The sequence below is a fragment of the Aplidium turbinatum genome, chromosome 15, assembly GCF_918807975.1.
Source record: "Aplidium turbinatum chromosome 15, kaAplTurb1.1, whole genome shotgun sequence".
Lineage (NCBI taxonomy): Eukaryota > Metazoa > Chordata > Ascidiacea > Aplousobranchia > Polyclinidae > Aplidium > Aplidium turbinatum.
In genome coordinates, this window is record NC_137486.1 from 20,878,723 (window position 1) to 20,893,878 (window position 15,156).

The following is a 15,156-nucleotide window of genomic DNA, read 5'->3' on the forward strand; positions in this document are numbered from 1 at the left end:
CCAATTCTTAAAGCAATGAGAACACGACTGAACACAACTTAACTTTCTACAAAATGTAATTCTCCCATAATATTTGCGTTTCTTAAAAAACTAAATTGTTGTGAACAAATAATTGACAAAACAAATAGTTTTCTATGCAACAACACAACCGCAGCTTTTACCAGGATTCTGTTCAATAGAGATTGATGGCTTTCGATTTTCTCCGTTGTAGCAAAACGTTGCATTATGACGTAAATTCGTGTGATTTCGTCAACAATAACTTTTAAAGAAATAGCTTCAGTTTCAAGTTGCTGTGAAATAACAACTAATAAATATCTCCGCAATTCACTTCTATGACGAAATGTTTGTATGATTTCACCTTTGCTGTTCTACAATCGCAAACATATTGTTGGAATTTGTTAATTTTAAATTACGTAATTGCTTGCTTTTTTTTTTATTTTGAAAGTGCTTTATATACCTCCGCACAAACAAGTTTTACATATAATATAGTAGGCCTATAGTATAGTATGACAATTACGATAATTCTTACGTTTCAAATTCAAAAATCTATTCATTCTAAAAAAACGCTAGTTCAAAAATTGGTGTTTCAAATTCTGGGGTTAATAAAATTTTAATAAAAACCTTAAACCCCTGGACTTTAGATATGGCGTGCTGTGCATATGGATGTAGCAAACGAAGAAAATACAATTCAGATGATAAAAGGAGTAGCAGTAAATGCAGCGAGGATGAAGAATCAATTGCGAAGAGAACATTTCCGCGTTCATTTCACAGGTATGAAAATATTGTGATACTTTTAGCGAGCTATGAGAAAATAGAAAATACTATTATTGTAACGATAACACTGGTTGGTTGGTTTTGAATCTTTATCCTCGGACTGACACTGACTAATTTCTTTTCCTTCTAGGCGGAGATTTTTGTGATTTTTTTTGTTATATTTTGGACAAAAAGTGTGGCGCTTTTCTTATAAAAAAACAAAACAAATGTGAAATCGGGCTTTCAGTATATAGCCTATAGCTACTACATTAGCCTATAACGTATCATGCTATTTTACGTTGCTTAGATTTCCAACCAATGAAGAACGAAGAAAATTATGGATTGCGAACGTCAAGCGTGCCAATTGGACACCTTCTAAACACACATTTATTTGTTCTGATCATTTCAAGGAAGAGTTCATGTATCGCTGTGGTGAGCGAGTGACTTTACGAGACAACGCTGTCCCCACTCGTTTTAAGGCATTTCCAAAGCATTTGAACAAGGCAATCATTTGAAAGACGTACGAAAAGTTAACTGCCGCAATGAGCTTAAATAAAAACACGACTATTATTATTATGATTATGCGCACTGTTGGCCAATGATAGGCTATTTTTGAATTTAGTTCCAGTTTTCAAATAACCTATAGCCTACCTTGTATTTTGTATCTGCTTAATGAAGGCAGACGCTTAGGCCTATGTGCATTGCGACTTGTAGGCTATGCAAGACGCATAAGCATAACTCCGAATAAAGAAAATTATTTGTAGAGTGACATATTGTGAATTTTAATTGGGTATATAGGCTACTATGAGATCGCATAAGCTCTGTCGACTAGAGGGGTTTAAGCAGACATAATCCTAATCTGCCACCATTGAGACATGGAACATTGGGGGGCCGAGTAGTTAAAATATCAGACTTGTCTGGCTGTAGACACCAGGAGGTCTGGGTTCGAAACCTGAGTCTGTCTGATGTGCTCTAAGAAGAGCGAAACACCAATAAACCACTTCCTTTCGACATCACATCAGTATTGGTGAATATTTAATTTGTTTTGATTTTGTTGAGCTATAGGCCGACGTTATAGCCGCTATACTATAGCGTATCATTCGCTTAGGTTTGATGTAATAAACTGTTTGTTGCTATTTTTACAATAGGCTAATCATCAGCTCAGCTGTAACGCCAAATTGAATACGGTAAGAGTTCTGCTGAACTGCTGGAAATGATGCATTCAGTGTATCGTATACGTGCTCTCGCATCGCAGTGTTTTTGCTTTATATTATAGACTGTATGTATAATTCTGTGCAATTTAACACATGCTTTTATTCATTTCGTAGATGAATAAAACCTCTATTACACCAAAGTTCTAAATTATAGTTAACAAGTTAGTTTTCTGCAGAAGCGCAACCAGCTCAGAAATGTTATTGTTAACAGCGCAGCTTTCACGCGAGTTTGAGACACTAACAATGGCCGCCGCCTTTTTTCAATTTCTTCAATCGAAATACGAGAAGCGCAGTCTAGTTATAATAAGATGTCTGTGGGGGAAAGAGTTGTCTCTTCTTTTTACTCAAAAGTAGGAGTTTTGCTGTGATTTAGATCGAGTGAGCGCCATATTCTTGTTAGTGCCGAAGGCCTAGACTAGAATAATAAGAACTTTATCATCTCATTCCCCAAAGCTGAGTGTGGGACCTTTACCAACTAGCCTAGTTCAATGGGGAAATGACTGATTCTAAACTCTATATACAATTTTGATGTTACTGTGTAAGTTTGTGAAAATTACATTAAACAAAACTTATTTAAAAAAAATATTTATCTTTGTAGCCTATATTTTCAGTGTTTTGGTTTTTCTACTTTTCTATTTTATTGTTGCCGCCTTCAGACGTTAATTATCATGTATCATACATGGCTAACTTACGGTAGGTTTTGCAAAGAGATACGCTTAAGTGTACATGTCATGCTCGATTGATGTTGTGTAGCCTACTATTAGGTACTGTTATGATAGTCTCCTTTTAGGTTATTTTAACCATATGTGGTAAATGTATCATCTTTCAATAAACAAACTGCACACCTTAGTGCTCTGTTTCTGTAGTTTGAGGCTTTTATTACAAAGATGCAATTGTATGATTGGTACCGTACGGTACCTGTTTTGACCTTCAAAACATTTTTTGGACTGTGAGCAATAGCCACCAAACAAAATATGCTAAAAAAATCCAATTTTTTTATCCAATTCTGTTTCTTTTATAAATTGTAAACAGTTTTATGATTTTTATAGATCTTTGAATTATATATTATAGTTATTATTTTAACCAAAGTAGCATAAAAAAAAAGTATGAGTGACACCAGTGACTTAGATCGTCAAATTGAACAATTAAAGCGATGTGAAATAATCAAAGAGAGTGAAGTAAAAGCACTATGTGCAAAAGCAAGAGAAATATTAGTTGAAGAAAGTAACGTCCAAAGAGTGGATTCTCCTGTGATCGTGAGTAGACTGGACAATGCAATTCATTTATTCTTTTAAACTTGTAAAGCAAATTTTGATATATGTTGGTTTAGCAATAAATACCTATTGAATTTTCAAAATAGTATATGATTCCAAAAAAGGAAGAGCCATGGCCATATCGGATGCAACCTAATTCGTACCATGAACAGTTCGTACCGTCAGTTCGTACCTTGAAAAGATCGAGAAAAAAAGTTCAAAAAAGCGGAAGTCGCTGATTGCAGTTTCCGCAAAAATTTTTCCGCAGTTTCCGCTAACCCTAACCATGAGAGTAATCTATGCTCTAGTCTAACCGAAAAAATTAAAAAAAATGGAAGTCGCTGATCGCAGTTTCCGCAAACATTTTAAAATTTTCACCCTGAAAAGATCGAGAGAAAAGATAGCACAAAGCCGAAGTTGCTGATTGCAGTTTCCGCAAACATTTTCCCGCAGTTTGCGCTAACCCAAACCATAGACTCATAGAGCAATCTATGCTCTACCGCTCGCTGATCGGAGCTTCCGCAAACATTTTTCCGCAGTTTCCACTAACCGCAGTTTCTACTAACCTTCACCCTAACTCTAACCACAGAGTAATCTATGCTCTAACCCTCGCTGATCGCAGTTTCCGCTAACCTTTACCCTAACCTTAACTCTAACCATAGAGTAATCTATGCTCTTCTAACCCTACCCCTCGCTGATCGGAGCTACCGCAAACATTTTTCCTCAGTTTCCGCTAACCGCAGTTTCTACTAACCTTTACCCTAACTCTAACCACAGAGTAATCTATGCTCTAACCCTAACCCTCGCTGATCGCAGTTTCCGCTAACCTTTACCCTAACCCTAACTCTAACCATAGAGTAATCTATGCTCTAACCCTAACCCTCGCTGATCGCAGTTTCTGCAAACATTTTTCCGCAGTTTCCGCTAACCGCAGTTTCCGCTTTCACTAACTTTTCAGTTCAGTTTGTTTGCGGAAACTGCGATCAGCGACTCCGGCTTTAATTTTAAAATGTTTGCGGAAGCTGCGATCAGCGACTTCGCCTTTTTTTAATTTTTTCTTTCGATCGTTTCAAGGTACGAACTGACGGTACGAACTGTTCATGGTACGAATTAGGTTGCACCCGGCCATATCAGTGTACCTATTGCACTAAGGAGGCCGGAAGGCCGAAGCGGTGTGCACTGTCTGCAGTTATATAATACTTCTATATTTATACAATCTGCATTCGGAAACTCATTAACGCTGTTGTACATAAGAACTAATGCTGTAAATAACATCACACTGGTAAATATAGATGATTTATTAAATGTCAAGAAGTTCTCGCATAAACAATTTTGCACAAAATAACAACTTGTGTTTTACTAGGTATGTGGAGACATCCATGGGCAATTCTATGACTTAGCAGAATTATTTAAAGTTGGTGGAAACATGCCGGACACTAATTATCTTTTTTTGGGGGATTTTGTTGATCGAGGCTTTTACAGTGTAGAAACTTTCATTCTGTTACTGGCTTTGAAGGTATGTTTGTCTCATTTCAAGTTATTGTTTGTCATGTCAATTTTTGTCCTTAGTTTTTTTATCACGAAATCTCTTTACTAAAATCAGGTTGATTCTTCGTGTAGTTTTCTGTCAATTTGGTAGTAATCACCGTGTTTTGCATTATATCATAGTTAGTCAATGCTTTTTATTGCGCTATTTTCTGGACAAAAGTAATTGCAAGTAAATTATTTCCACATGTTTCCTTTTTTATTTCTGATAAAGTGATCCCAACAGATCGTTTGTATATACATGGGCATATAGGGGCTTATCGATTGTTAATATGTGGAACATAACTTTAGGTTCGTTATCCTGATAGGATTGTTCTCATCCGAGGGAATCATGAAAGCAGACAAATCACCCAGGTTTGGTTCACATATGTATTGCATCTCTGCTTTCGTCAGCTGATTCATAGCAGTTTCTACTTGATTTTATTTCAGTTCTGTTGAGTCATTATATTTCACTGGAATGGCCCGTTTCGGTGAGTCCGATTCGGTGAGTCCAATTCGGTGAGTCCAATTCCCTATTCGATGATTTTTTGATTTTTTTTTTAAATTATCGGGTACCGTAGCCTAATTATCATTGCCGTTTTAGGGTTAGGGGTTAGGAACTCACCGAATCGGACTCACCGAATCGCACTCATCGAATAGTAGCAGACCCGTATTTCACATGGTATAGAATTTTAGTTTTTTTATAGGAAAGGGTTGTCTTTGTGCTGGAACTGAACAGAGTAGAAGTTATCTTTGGAGGATAGTTATCAATCTATTGGTTTAGTAACAACAAAATGTATAAATGAGCTTGGCAATTTGTGTGGATTCGTCCATACCCATTCTAAACAACAGAGCATTGACTGATTAATTATTATCAAATGTTTATTTTCCGATTGAAGCAGCTTCTAAGATCAACCTGTTGCCGAGATTGACAGAAAGTTTCCACTTGTACAGTGTTATTGCCTGTGAATTATTCCATAGACCAACTACCACTGAGTTTTTGTTCTAGATGAAGTGCGTTGCTTAAATGAGAATTGAACCATAGATGCTTAATCTTCCATTTCCTTGCAAAGCTGGATGTTTAATTGCACTTGCTTCTTAAACCTGTGAGCTCAGTTACAACTATGATCAAGTTGTTGAATCTATCTTAATAACAAGTATATAATATAATATGTAATAAATTTTATTAATTCTACAAAAAATTGATTAATTCCAAGCAAAAAAGTTAAGCAAACTGAATTAAATCAAGTACAGTTACTAAAAAATAACAGCAAAAAAAGGGTGAAACAACCTGTTCAGGTTTTTGGTGATAATAAGTATATATATGTATTTTGGTAAATCAAGACTACTCTTTTACTCCCTACTCATTGGTGCTGAATAACCTCCCCAGGTGTATGGATTCTACGACGAGTGCCTTCGAAAGTATGGCTCGGTCACCGTGTGGCGCTATTGCACCGAAATATTCGATTACTTGAGTTTGTCAGCAATCATTGATGGGAAGATCTTCTGTGTCCACGGCGGACTGTCCCCCTCTATACACACGCTGGATCAGGTGTGGACTAAGCTACTGAACAACTTAATTATTTCTAAAAACTAAAACTTAAAATGAACCAAATGGACGCTCACCGAGTTGTAGTATGACACTTCGAACCAAGACAAAGCATAAACCATTGTCTTCTTGATCGTATATCATCGGTTTAAGGCTGGGCAGATTCACTTCAAGCATTGCATGACGGCTAGGGTGGATCAAAAAAAATGAATTTTTGGGTTCAGCTTAGTGCATCTGCCAAAAGTTGCAGTTTGGGCTATCTTTTGCATTGGTACTTGAAAAAACATTTTTTGACCCCGTTTGACCCCTATCCAAGAGCTCTCTAGTGGCCGCCGAACCAAAATTCCTTAAATTGGCTATAATTTTTTTTCTAGTGGGTGCAGGCTAGTGGTTTTGGTGTCTATCCCCACTAATCAAGGCTTGTGAAGTCATTTCTGCAATCTAAAATCATCTATGGGCTAGCAAAATGACATCTGAGCCCTTTTTCAGCAAAAATGCTTAAAACAGTTGGAAATTTATGGGTTTTTTTTTTAGAAAAAGGGCAAAGAAAAACAAATTCATAATGCTGCTAAAGGCATTTCTGTTAGTATAATACACTGAAGCAAACATACAAAGCAAACAATTACCATATGAAGTTTTGCAAAAATGCTGCCTTTGATTTGTTCATCCAATTATCCATAGCACAAAATGCATGACAACGGGTTCAGGCAAGATCAATTTGTGAGTGTTTTGTTGCTCAGTTCACCAACTTATGGCATGCATAACTTTTTTCGTACATTTATCTTGTGCAGAACTTCCAGCCAGCATGGTTTGTTGCTTGTGTAGATCTTGTACAACTCTGTACATATGGCCTTTTTTTTCTTCAGACTTGGTTACTTTACCGGAGTGATAATTTGTTACTATTCCCAACGCTCGCTTATCTGCATCGTTTGTGACACGGAAGAAGCTGAGTTTCTGCTTGATAGAAGTAAAATTTTCATTTTGTTCCATTAGCCTTGGAGGAAAGTGCAAAAAGTCGGGAAGGCCTCCAAGAGGGAAAATAAAGTAAATGAATCTGGACCAAACAAATCCTTTAGTTGCGTCTGTGGCTGTATAATAGGCTTAAGTAACTCTTTGGATTGGGAGGTTGTTCGAGTTCGTTGATGTTGACTCCATTGATACTTAACCATGATTTGCGCAGCAGATTTTTTTTTCAATTATGGAAACTTCTTGGCTAAACAAGCTAAAGACTACAAGTCTCTCTGCCAAGTACCAAAGATGGTTGTCAAGCTTAGCCTGGAACAACTGTGCCAATGGTTTAAACTATTTAGGATACTTGCTCGTGTTACGATCCATCATCAACATTAAATCATTGCTGGGTGACTCAAAGGTCAAAGGAGCGGAGCAGTGAACCATGGCTTAAAGTAGAAAATGCAAAGGCTGTTAACTCTGTTATTCTTTGCAGCTGCTCATCACTACAGATTACAGAAGCTTGGATTAGCACAGTTATCTGCTTTTTTTCTCTGCTCTTTTCTTTTTCTGCTGAACTTTAGTGCTGACTTCGACTTTTGTTTTCTCAACAAGGCTATCTTCAGTGTGCATATTATTTTTGTCATCCATTGAGCATGATGGTAGGTACCTGGAGCTTTCATTTTGAAGTATTTTCCATCTGGCAAAACTCCCCTAGCTGCAATTAAAAACAAGTCTCAGATTTCTCATGTAACCCCTTTATCTGAAGCATCTGAGTCTGACTGCTGTATCGAATTTAACAGGAGAGGCTATTTAAATGAAGGTTATTTAACAACTGACTTGTGATAACTGTACTAAAAAGAAACTGGAAATGTATTAACTAGTACTGGTTCGAAGTCGAAATCAGCACTAAAGTCAAGCGGAAAAAGAAAAGAGCAGAGAAAAAAGCAGATAACTGTGCTAATCCAAGCTTCTGCAACTTGTAGTGCTGAGCAGCTGCAAAGAATAATAGAGTTAGCAGTCTTTCTTTGCATTTTCTACTTTAAGCCATGGTTCACTGCTCCTTTGATCGTTGAGTCACCCAGCAATGATTTAATGTTGATGATGGATCGTAACACGAGCAAGTATCCTAAATTGTTTAAATCATTGGCAGTAGTTGTTCCAGGCTAAGCTTGACAACCATATTTGGTACTTGGCAGAGAGACTTGTAGTCTTTAGCTTGTTTAGCCAAGAAGTTTCCATAATTGAAAAAAAAATCTGCTGCGCAAATCATGGTTAAGTATCAATGGAGTCAGCATCAATGAACTCGAACAACCTCCCAATCCAAAGAGTTACTTAAGCCTATTATACAGCCACAGACGCAAAGTTTAAAAGATTTGTTTGGTCCAGATTCATTTACTTTATTTTCCCTCTTGGAGGTCTCTCCCGACTTTTTGCACTTTCCTCCAAGGCTAATGGAACAAAATGAAAATTTTACTTCTATCAAGCAGAAACTCAGCTTCTTCCGTGTCACAAACGATGAAGATAAGCGAGCGTTGGGAATAGTAACAAATTATCACTCCGGTAAAGTAACCAAGTCTGAAGAAAAAAAAGGCCATATGTACAGAGTTGTACAAGATCTACACAAGCAACAAACCATGCTGGCTGGAAGTTCTGCACAAGATAAATGTACAAAAAAAGTTATGCATGCCATAAGTTGGTGAACTGAGCAACAAAATAATAACAGACTGATTTTGCCTGAACCCGTTGTCATGCATTTTGTGTCCATTATTGTAATGCTATGGATAATTGGATGTACAAATTAAAGGCAGCATTTTTGCAAAACTTCATATGGTAATTGTTTGCTTTTATATGTTTGCTTCAGTGTATTATACTAACAGAAATGCCTTTAGCAGCATTATGAATTTGTTTTTCTTTGCCCTTTTTCTAAAAACTCCCATAAATTTCCAACTGTTTTAAGCATTTTTGCTGAAAAAGGGCTTTGATGTCATTTTGCTAGCCCATAGATGATTTTAGATTGCAGAAATGACTTCACAAGCCTTGATTTAGTGGGGATAGACACCAAAACCACTAGCCTGCACCCACTAGAAAAAAAATTATAGCCAATTTAAGGAATTTTGGTTCGGCGGCCACTAGAGAGCTCTTGGATAGGGGTCAAACGGGGTCAAAAAATGTTTTTTCAAGTACCAATGCAAAAGATAGCCCAAACTGCAACTTTTGGCAGATGCACTAAGCTGAACTCAAAAATTCATTTTTTTTGATCCACCCTAATGACGGCATGGTGAAAAAATGAACAGCTGGCCAGCATGCGGAAACGATGCTGCATAACGTTTCGTGCCTTGTGTAATGACACATTCTTATACCGCCTGCTTTGGAGCTTTATTGATGAGAAGTATAGGTTACGCTTTGCTTGCCTGCTAATTAAGTTTTTCCAATATCTTTTAATTTCAGGCTTTTGCATTCGTTGTGTTACGTAAACCACCGATGTCTATGTTTCAAGAACGTATGAAAATTGTTATTTTACGTTGCGTGACGCCACCGACTGGTCTAGTTCCCTGACTAACATGTTTCTGCTTTCAGATACGCTGCATCGACAGAAAACAAGAGGTGCCGCACGATGGGCCCATGTGTGACCTGCTGTGGTCCGATCCAGAAGGTGGGCCAGCATATAGTCGTTGATTTTGTGATTTTAAGTTGATTCACGGGGTTTTTAGGTACCACGTTTGCTTACTCATTTGGAACCATTTTTTTAATTTAATTTTAATGACGCGAAATATTCTGAGCAATGGTTTGTTTGTATAGTTGAAATTTTATACTACACTTTATGTACAGTTTAAAGTTAGCTTCTGAAAATTTTGGAAAAACGTGTCATTTTTGTTTTCGTCCAACGACATCTATATTGACCTTCAGACACCACTGGTTGGGGAGTAAGCCCCCGTGGGGCTGGATATTTATTCGGGAGCGACGCTGTCTCCCACTTCAACCGATCCAACGGCATCGACCTGATATGTCGGGCTCACCAGCTTGTCATGGAGGGGTTCAAGTGGCACTTCAATGAAACCGTCCTCACTGTGTGGTCAGCGCCTAATTATTGCTACAGGTGGGCTGGGAAGACTGTTTGGGTATTTTTGTCTTTGATGTGTCTCCTTGGGGTCAAAGTCTCAATTGTATATTGATCAGTGTAAGCCTTGTTAATCACTTAAGAAACAGTTTACCAGCCTCATTTTTTAATCATAAATCGATTTCGAAATTTCAGCATCCTCAGTTTGATCATGTCAAAAGCCTTGTCATGTCAACTGTCATTATCCAAATTCGGTTTCGCCCCCGCTAGTGGGAGTGGCCGATTATTTGGTGGCTTACAGACGAGACAGTGAACAGCTTCAAGTGGACAGATTGCTGGGTCGGTTCACAGAAACAGAAAAGTTTCATTAGACAACTGTAGTGTATATTTATCTTATCATAATGATATCAATGTTGAATGTTTTCGATGTGCAATAGATTGAGTTTCGCTTTTAGCAGCATGATCGTTGCTTACTTCACAATGTAGATTTTAACGACCTGTTTTAACCTGATGCTATTACCACAGCGAACTCGCAGCATCAAGTTAAAAGAGGTCGTTAAAATCTACTGTACATTGTGAAGTTTTCGATTTGGTAAAAACTTAGCAGTTTTGAGACCCAGTGATCAAAATATTGTATTCCTCTCTAAGGGAATCTCACACACAATGCTTCTGGTCAAATCCAAGCAATTGTGCGATGGTTGGAGGTTTAGATTGAATAGACTGGAAGTCAACCTCCGTTCCCACCTTTAAGCATATCCAATTATCCAAGGTAGACACACTTTGTGTTATACGAATTTGCTGAACTTGTAACTTTCTTTGCAGATGCGGGAACGTAGCCGCCATATTTGAATTGGACGAACATTTGCGAAGAGAGTTCATAATATTTCAAGCTGCTCCCCAAGAGACGAGAGGGGTCCCTGTGAAAAAACCTTTGCCTGATTATTTTCTTTGATGTTACTTTTTACTGTTTTAGCCTTCAAACATCGGTTGAAATGCCTATTATTTTTCTACTAAGCTTTAAATTATGGCCTTCCAATTGCTTAGATTTTTATTCCATGAACTTTGGCTCTTCGCAATTCCCAGCCACTGCAACCGGCCAATAGTAATTATGACGTATCCCTCACAATGGGAACGCACGAGTCGATCTGTTCGTTGACGTCTGTCTGCTTGGTGTGTGTCGGCCAACAAAATGTACACACCGCCTCCTCCCTACCTCAATTTCTTACTATAGTAACATAAGGACTAGCGGCGAAACCAAAGCATCTGTTGAATTTATATCAATGAGATTGAATTTTTTGATCACTTGTTACTTTTATTGCGGCTCCTGCAGTTCCAACCCTTTTGCTACAAAGGATATACCACCACGTAGGATCGTGGCTTGCGATCTGTTTTACTTTTGACACGAAAATTTTTTCACGATATTCTTTTAAGCAGTGTCTTAAATAAGGAGAACCACCCTTACATGAGAAAACCAATATAAATATAAGGCTTTTTTGTATACGTTATGGGTCGAAAATATGGTTTGGGAGCATACAGTTTTTACCCCACTGAACCTTCGGCGGTTTATATTGGGACTGCTTGATACAAATGCCTTGTAGAAACTGCATCTTTGTTTCGTTGTGAATTCGAAACGAATTTTCAAATCGGGTTTACGAGTGGACAGCAGCACAAATATGCTCCGTTTCGAATCCTCATGTTCTGCACATGTCGAGCCATGGGCTACGATTAATGCGTGTTTAGTATCAAAAAATTCAATGAACATGTTAATCATGAATCATTCCCGTCTGCGCGTCCACTTGCCATCGATGGTTTAACGATGTTTTTATTTTTATCATTTTTAAACATTCAATGCGTAATATTCTTTCCGGTGTTCTGATATTCATTACGGACAATATGTTACTCAATGGTCGCAGAAATAACATAAACAGACACTTTTTCCAACAACCACAACCCGCCCTTTTGCGTCAGCAGACGTTGAATTAATGTAAAAAATCGGATTTTGCTTGCCGGGTTGTCTGAGTTTAAACAGGGGTGGTCAACTGACACTTGCTGGGCTCTTTACATTGAATCCAAGAAAATTTATTTTTAGGAAACTTTATCCCAGACAGACGTTGAATCAATGTAAAAAACGGTTGATTTTCTGTCTGGGATGCCATGCTATGGTCCATACTGCTAACTTTTCTTGCTACAAATCACAACCACAAACTCGTCATTCCTGGCCTAATCAGAAGAAATTATCTTTTAGCCCCTGGAATAAATTGACAGGGTGCTAGCAATGAAAGGGCTCTAGTTCGAATCTCACTGTGTGATTAGCCATTTACTTCGACGTGCAGTATTAAATTTTGTGACCTTTTTGATAAGCGGATATTTTCTTATGCCCACTAACAGCTTTGAGCGGTCACATCGTTACCTTCTTTTTCTGGAGGGGTATCGGACGGCCCAGGACCACTTGTGCAGTGTCCGTTGGTGTTTAATCTTCTTGAAGATTGTGATGCAGAAAACTTGACCTTGTTTTCAAGTTGTTGGTACTCGTTTATAACGGTCTTTATTTGAATTGAACAAGGCCATCAACAAGTGATGCGTCCATTTCTGCGTTTTCAATGCAATTTGTGCTAATGATAAAAAGATGATTTAAAGTAAGTTTTAGCATTATCTTTGTTGTGGCTTACCTGCCTTTGATCACTGAATTTAACCTGTGCCTTGTACATTCGTAGATGTTATCCGATATTTGGTATTGCATTTTGTTGTAGGTAAGTTTTTGTACGAGAAAGTAAGCATTCTTTTTATGAAATCTTTTAAAAATAGTTTCATTAAGAAGCACTGAACCTCATCGTAAATTGAGTATTTTCCGTAGTATAGCCGTTAGCCATATTTGTCTGTCTTGCTTTTCCAGTTAAGTGCGGTTGGCTTTGGGTATAGTAACAAAAGTCTTATACAAGTCAGCAGCTGTAAACTGAGCAAGTTTTCAGTTTGTTTGTTTTTTCTGACCATCACAACGAAAAAACAATATATGACAAACATAGCAGAGGTCTAGAAAAAGGTAGAAGCGACAAAACGCGGACGTTATAACGTGCATGATACCAAAGCAGGACAATCAGTTTAAAATATGACACGGTCGCAACATCTCAAACAAAGTGATAACTCAGCAAGCCGAAACTTGGACAGTAGCAGAAATGTACTTGCTGAGTTGTCGCATTCGAGTGGTCTGACTACCATAGCAATAGGACAAAGCCAGTTTACTCCACATTGCGAACCTCAATTCTTTGCCGATTTCTCTTGTCGTGCTTTCGTGGGCACTTCTGAGTAGGCAGCTTTGTGTTTCTTGATCATGGCATTGCACCGCTGGCGAAAATCCAGCTACTGAAGTTGACGATTTTAAAGGTGTTTGTGGTAAATAATACTTCCGCTAGACTGTGAGGGAGAGCAAAAATCTAACTTGTGATATGGAAAACTTGAGGCTTTGCCCACAGACCAAAAATAATGGTGTAGCGTTCGCTTCCCGACAAGATCACGCTTGTGATTTTCTCACATACGTTTGTTAATTTGAGAATTTACAACCCTCTCAGTTTAAGTTAGGGAGCAAGACCGGTACAGTGCGTTTATGTTTGGATATGAGTTCTTTCTCTGATCGGGTGATACCAAAGACTTTAAACGCTCACCGACTATGCTTCGTCTTGCGTAATAATTTAGTACAATGTTATGTTGTCTCGTACCTAAATACCCCGTTACCTCAGTAGTTACGCGCCTGGCTCAAGATCACGCGGCGCAAGTTCAACTCTCGGGTTGTGCGCTTGAGCAACGCATTGCAGGACTGCTCTTCATTCAGCGGCACCTAGTGAATGGAATAATTCCCCGGCAACAATCGGAAAACTTCACTTTGCCAATCTCGGTAACCACTAACCGGCCCTGCGTCAAGAGCCTCTAACCTATTAAGGCTTTGTCAGTCCGAGGATAAAGATTCCAAATCCAACCAATATGATGGAAACCGAAAAAAGTTGCCTGCACTTTCGCTTGCTTAGGCCTACAGCTTGCCTATTTTCTGAGTCCCGACCGCCTTTTGAATCCAATTTTGTTATTTATGTTGCAAGTTTGTTTTTCCTGCTTTGTTCAGTCTACTCTATTGATAGATGAAACTTACCAGCTGTTGACTAGCCTGTCTTGGCAGGTGTAGGCTATAGAGTAAAGAAATAAATCATACCATCTGCAAGAAGATTTCCCAGTCCGAGAATAACGATTCAATCAATCACTTTGAGTTACGTCAACGCTGCTGGAGTTGTTTTGATTTGATTTTGAATTTTTATCCCTGGACTGACAAAGCCTTGATTGGTTATGCCTGGTAGTTTCGCATACTGGTGGAGGCTTTTGACGCAGGGCCGGTTACCAAGATTAGCAGAGTGAAGTTTCCGATTGTGGAAGTGTTGTTGCCGGGGAATTATTCCATTCACTAGGTGCTTCTGAATGAAGAGCAGTCCTTAGAATGAGTTGCTCAAGCACACATCCCGAGAGTCGAACCATCGCTGCTTGATCTTGAAGTTTCTTCGTTCACGAAGTCATGAGTTAACCAACTGAGTTATCGAGGCGGACTTTAGTCGGGTTGTCCTGTATTTCATTGTTTAACAACAAACAATGGCGTAATTTTTTGTATTGGCATTTATGTTACTTATTTGCACTCAAAATGATTTCGATTGCTTTTGTAACTTTATTTGTTGTGAAATAACAACATTGTTTGTGGTGGAGGAAACATTGATAGCAAACACATCACAGACGTTTAGTTTCAAGTAATAGGAAGATGACTAAAAGCTTGATTTATTGAAACAACTTTATTAGTTTGTATAACAACAAGTTAACTATGGG

At 38.2% G+C, this 15,156-nt stretch overlaps 2 protein-coding genes across 2 annotated transcripts; both read left to right on the forward strand.

Moving 5' to 3' along the window:
* The first annotated feature begins 518 nt into the window (after positions 1 to 518).
* LOC145784836 (THAP domain-containing protein 2-like) lies at positions 519 to 2,095 on the forward strand. The gene is made up of 2 exons (XM_082596677.1): positions 519 to 771; positions 1,061 to 2,095. Exons 1-2 carry the CDS (start codon positions 644 to 646, stop codon positions 1,266 to 1,268), a joined length of 336 nt encoding a protein of 111 aa, XP_082452803.1. The 5' UTR covers positions 519 to 643; the 3' UTR covers positions 1,269 to 2,095.
* A 930-nt stretch (positions 2,096 to 3,025) lies between these two features.
* On the forward strand, positions 3,026 to 13,164 carry LOC145784126 (serine/threonine-protein phosphatase 4 catalytic subunit-like). The gene is made up of 7 exons (XM_082595881.1): positions 3,026 to 3,223; positions 4,584 to 4,736; positions 5,057 to 5,119; positions 6,135 to 6,296; positions 9,822 to 9,897; positions 10,152 to 10,341; positions 11,125 to 13,164. Exons 1-7 carry the CDS (start codon positions 3,074 to 3,076, stop codon positions 11,252 to 11,254), a joined length of 924 nt encoding a protein of 307 aa, XP_082452007.1. The 5' UTR covers positions 3,026 to 3,073; the 3' UTR covers positions 11,255 to 13,164.
* The last annotated feature ends 1,992 nt before the right edge of the window (positions 13,165 to 15,156 follow it).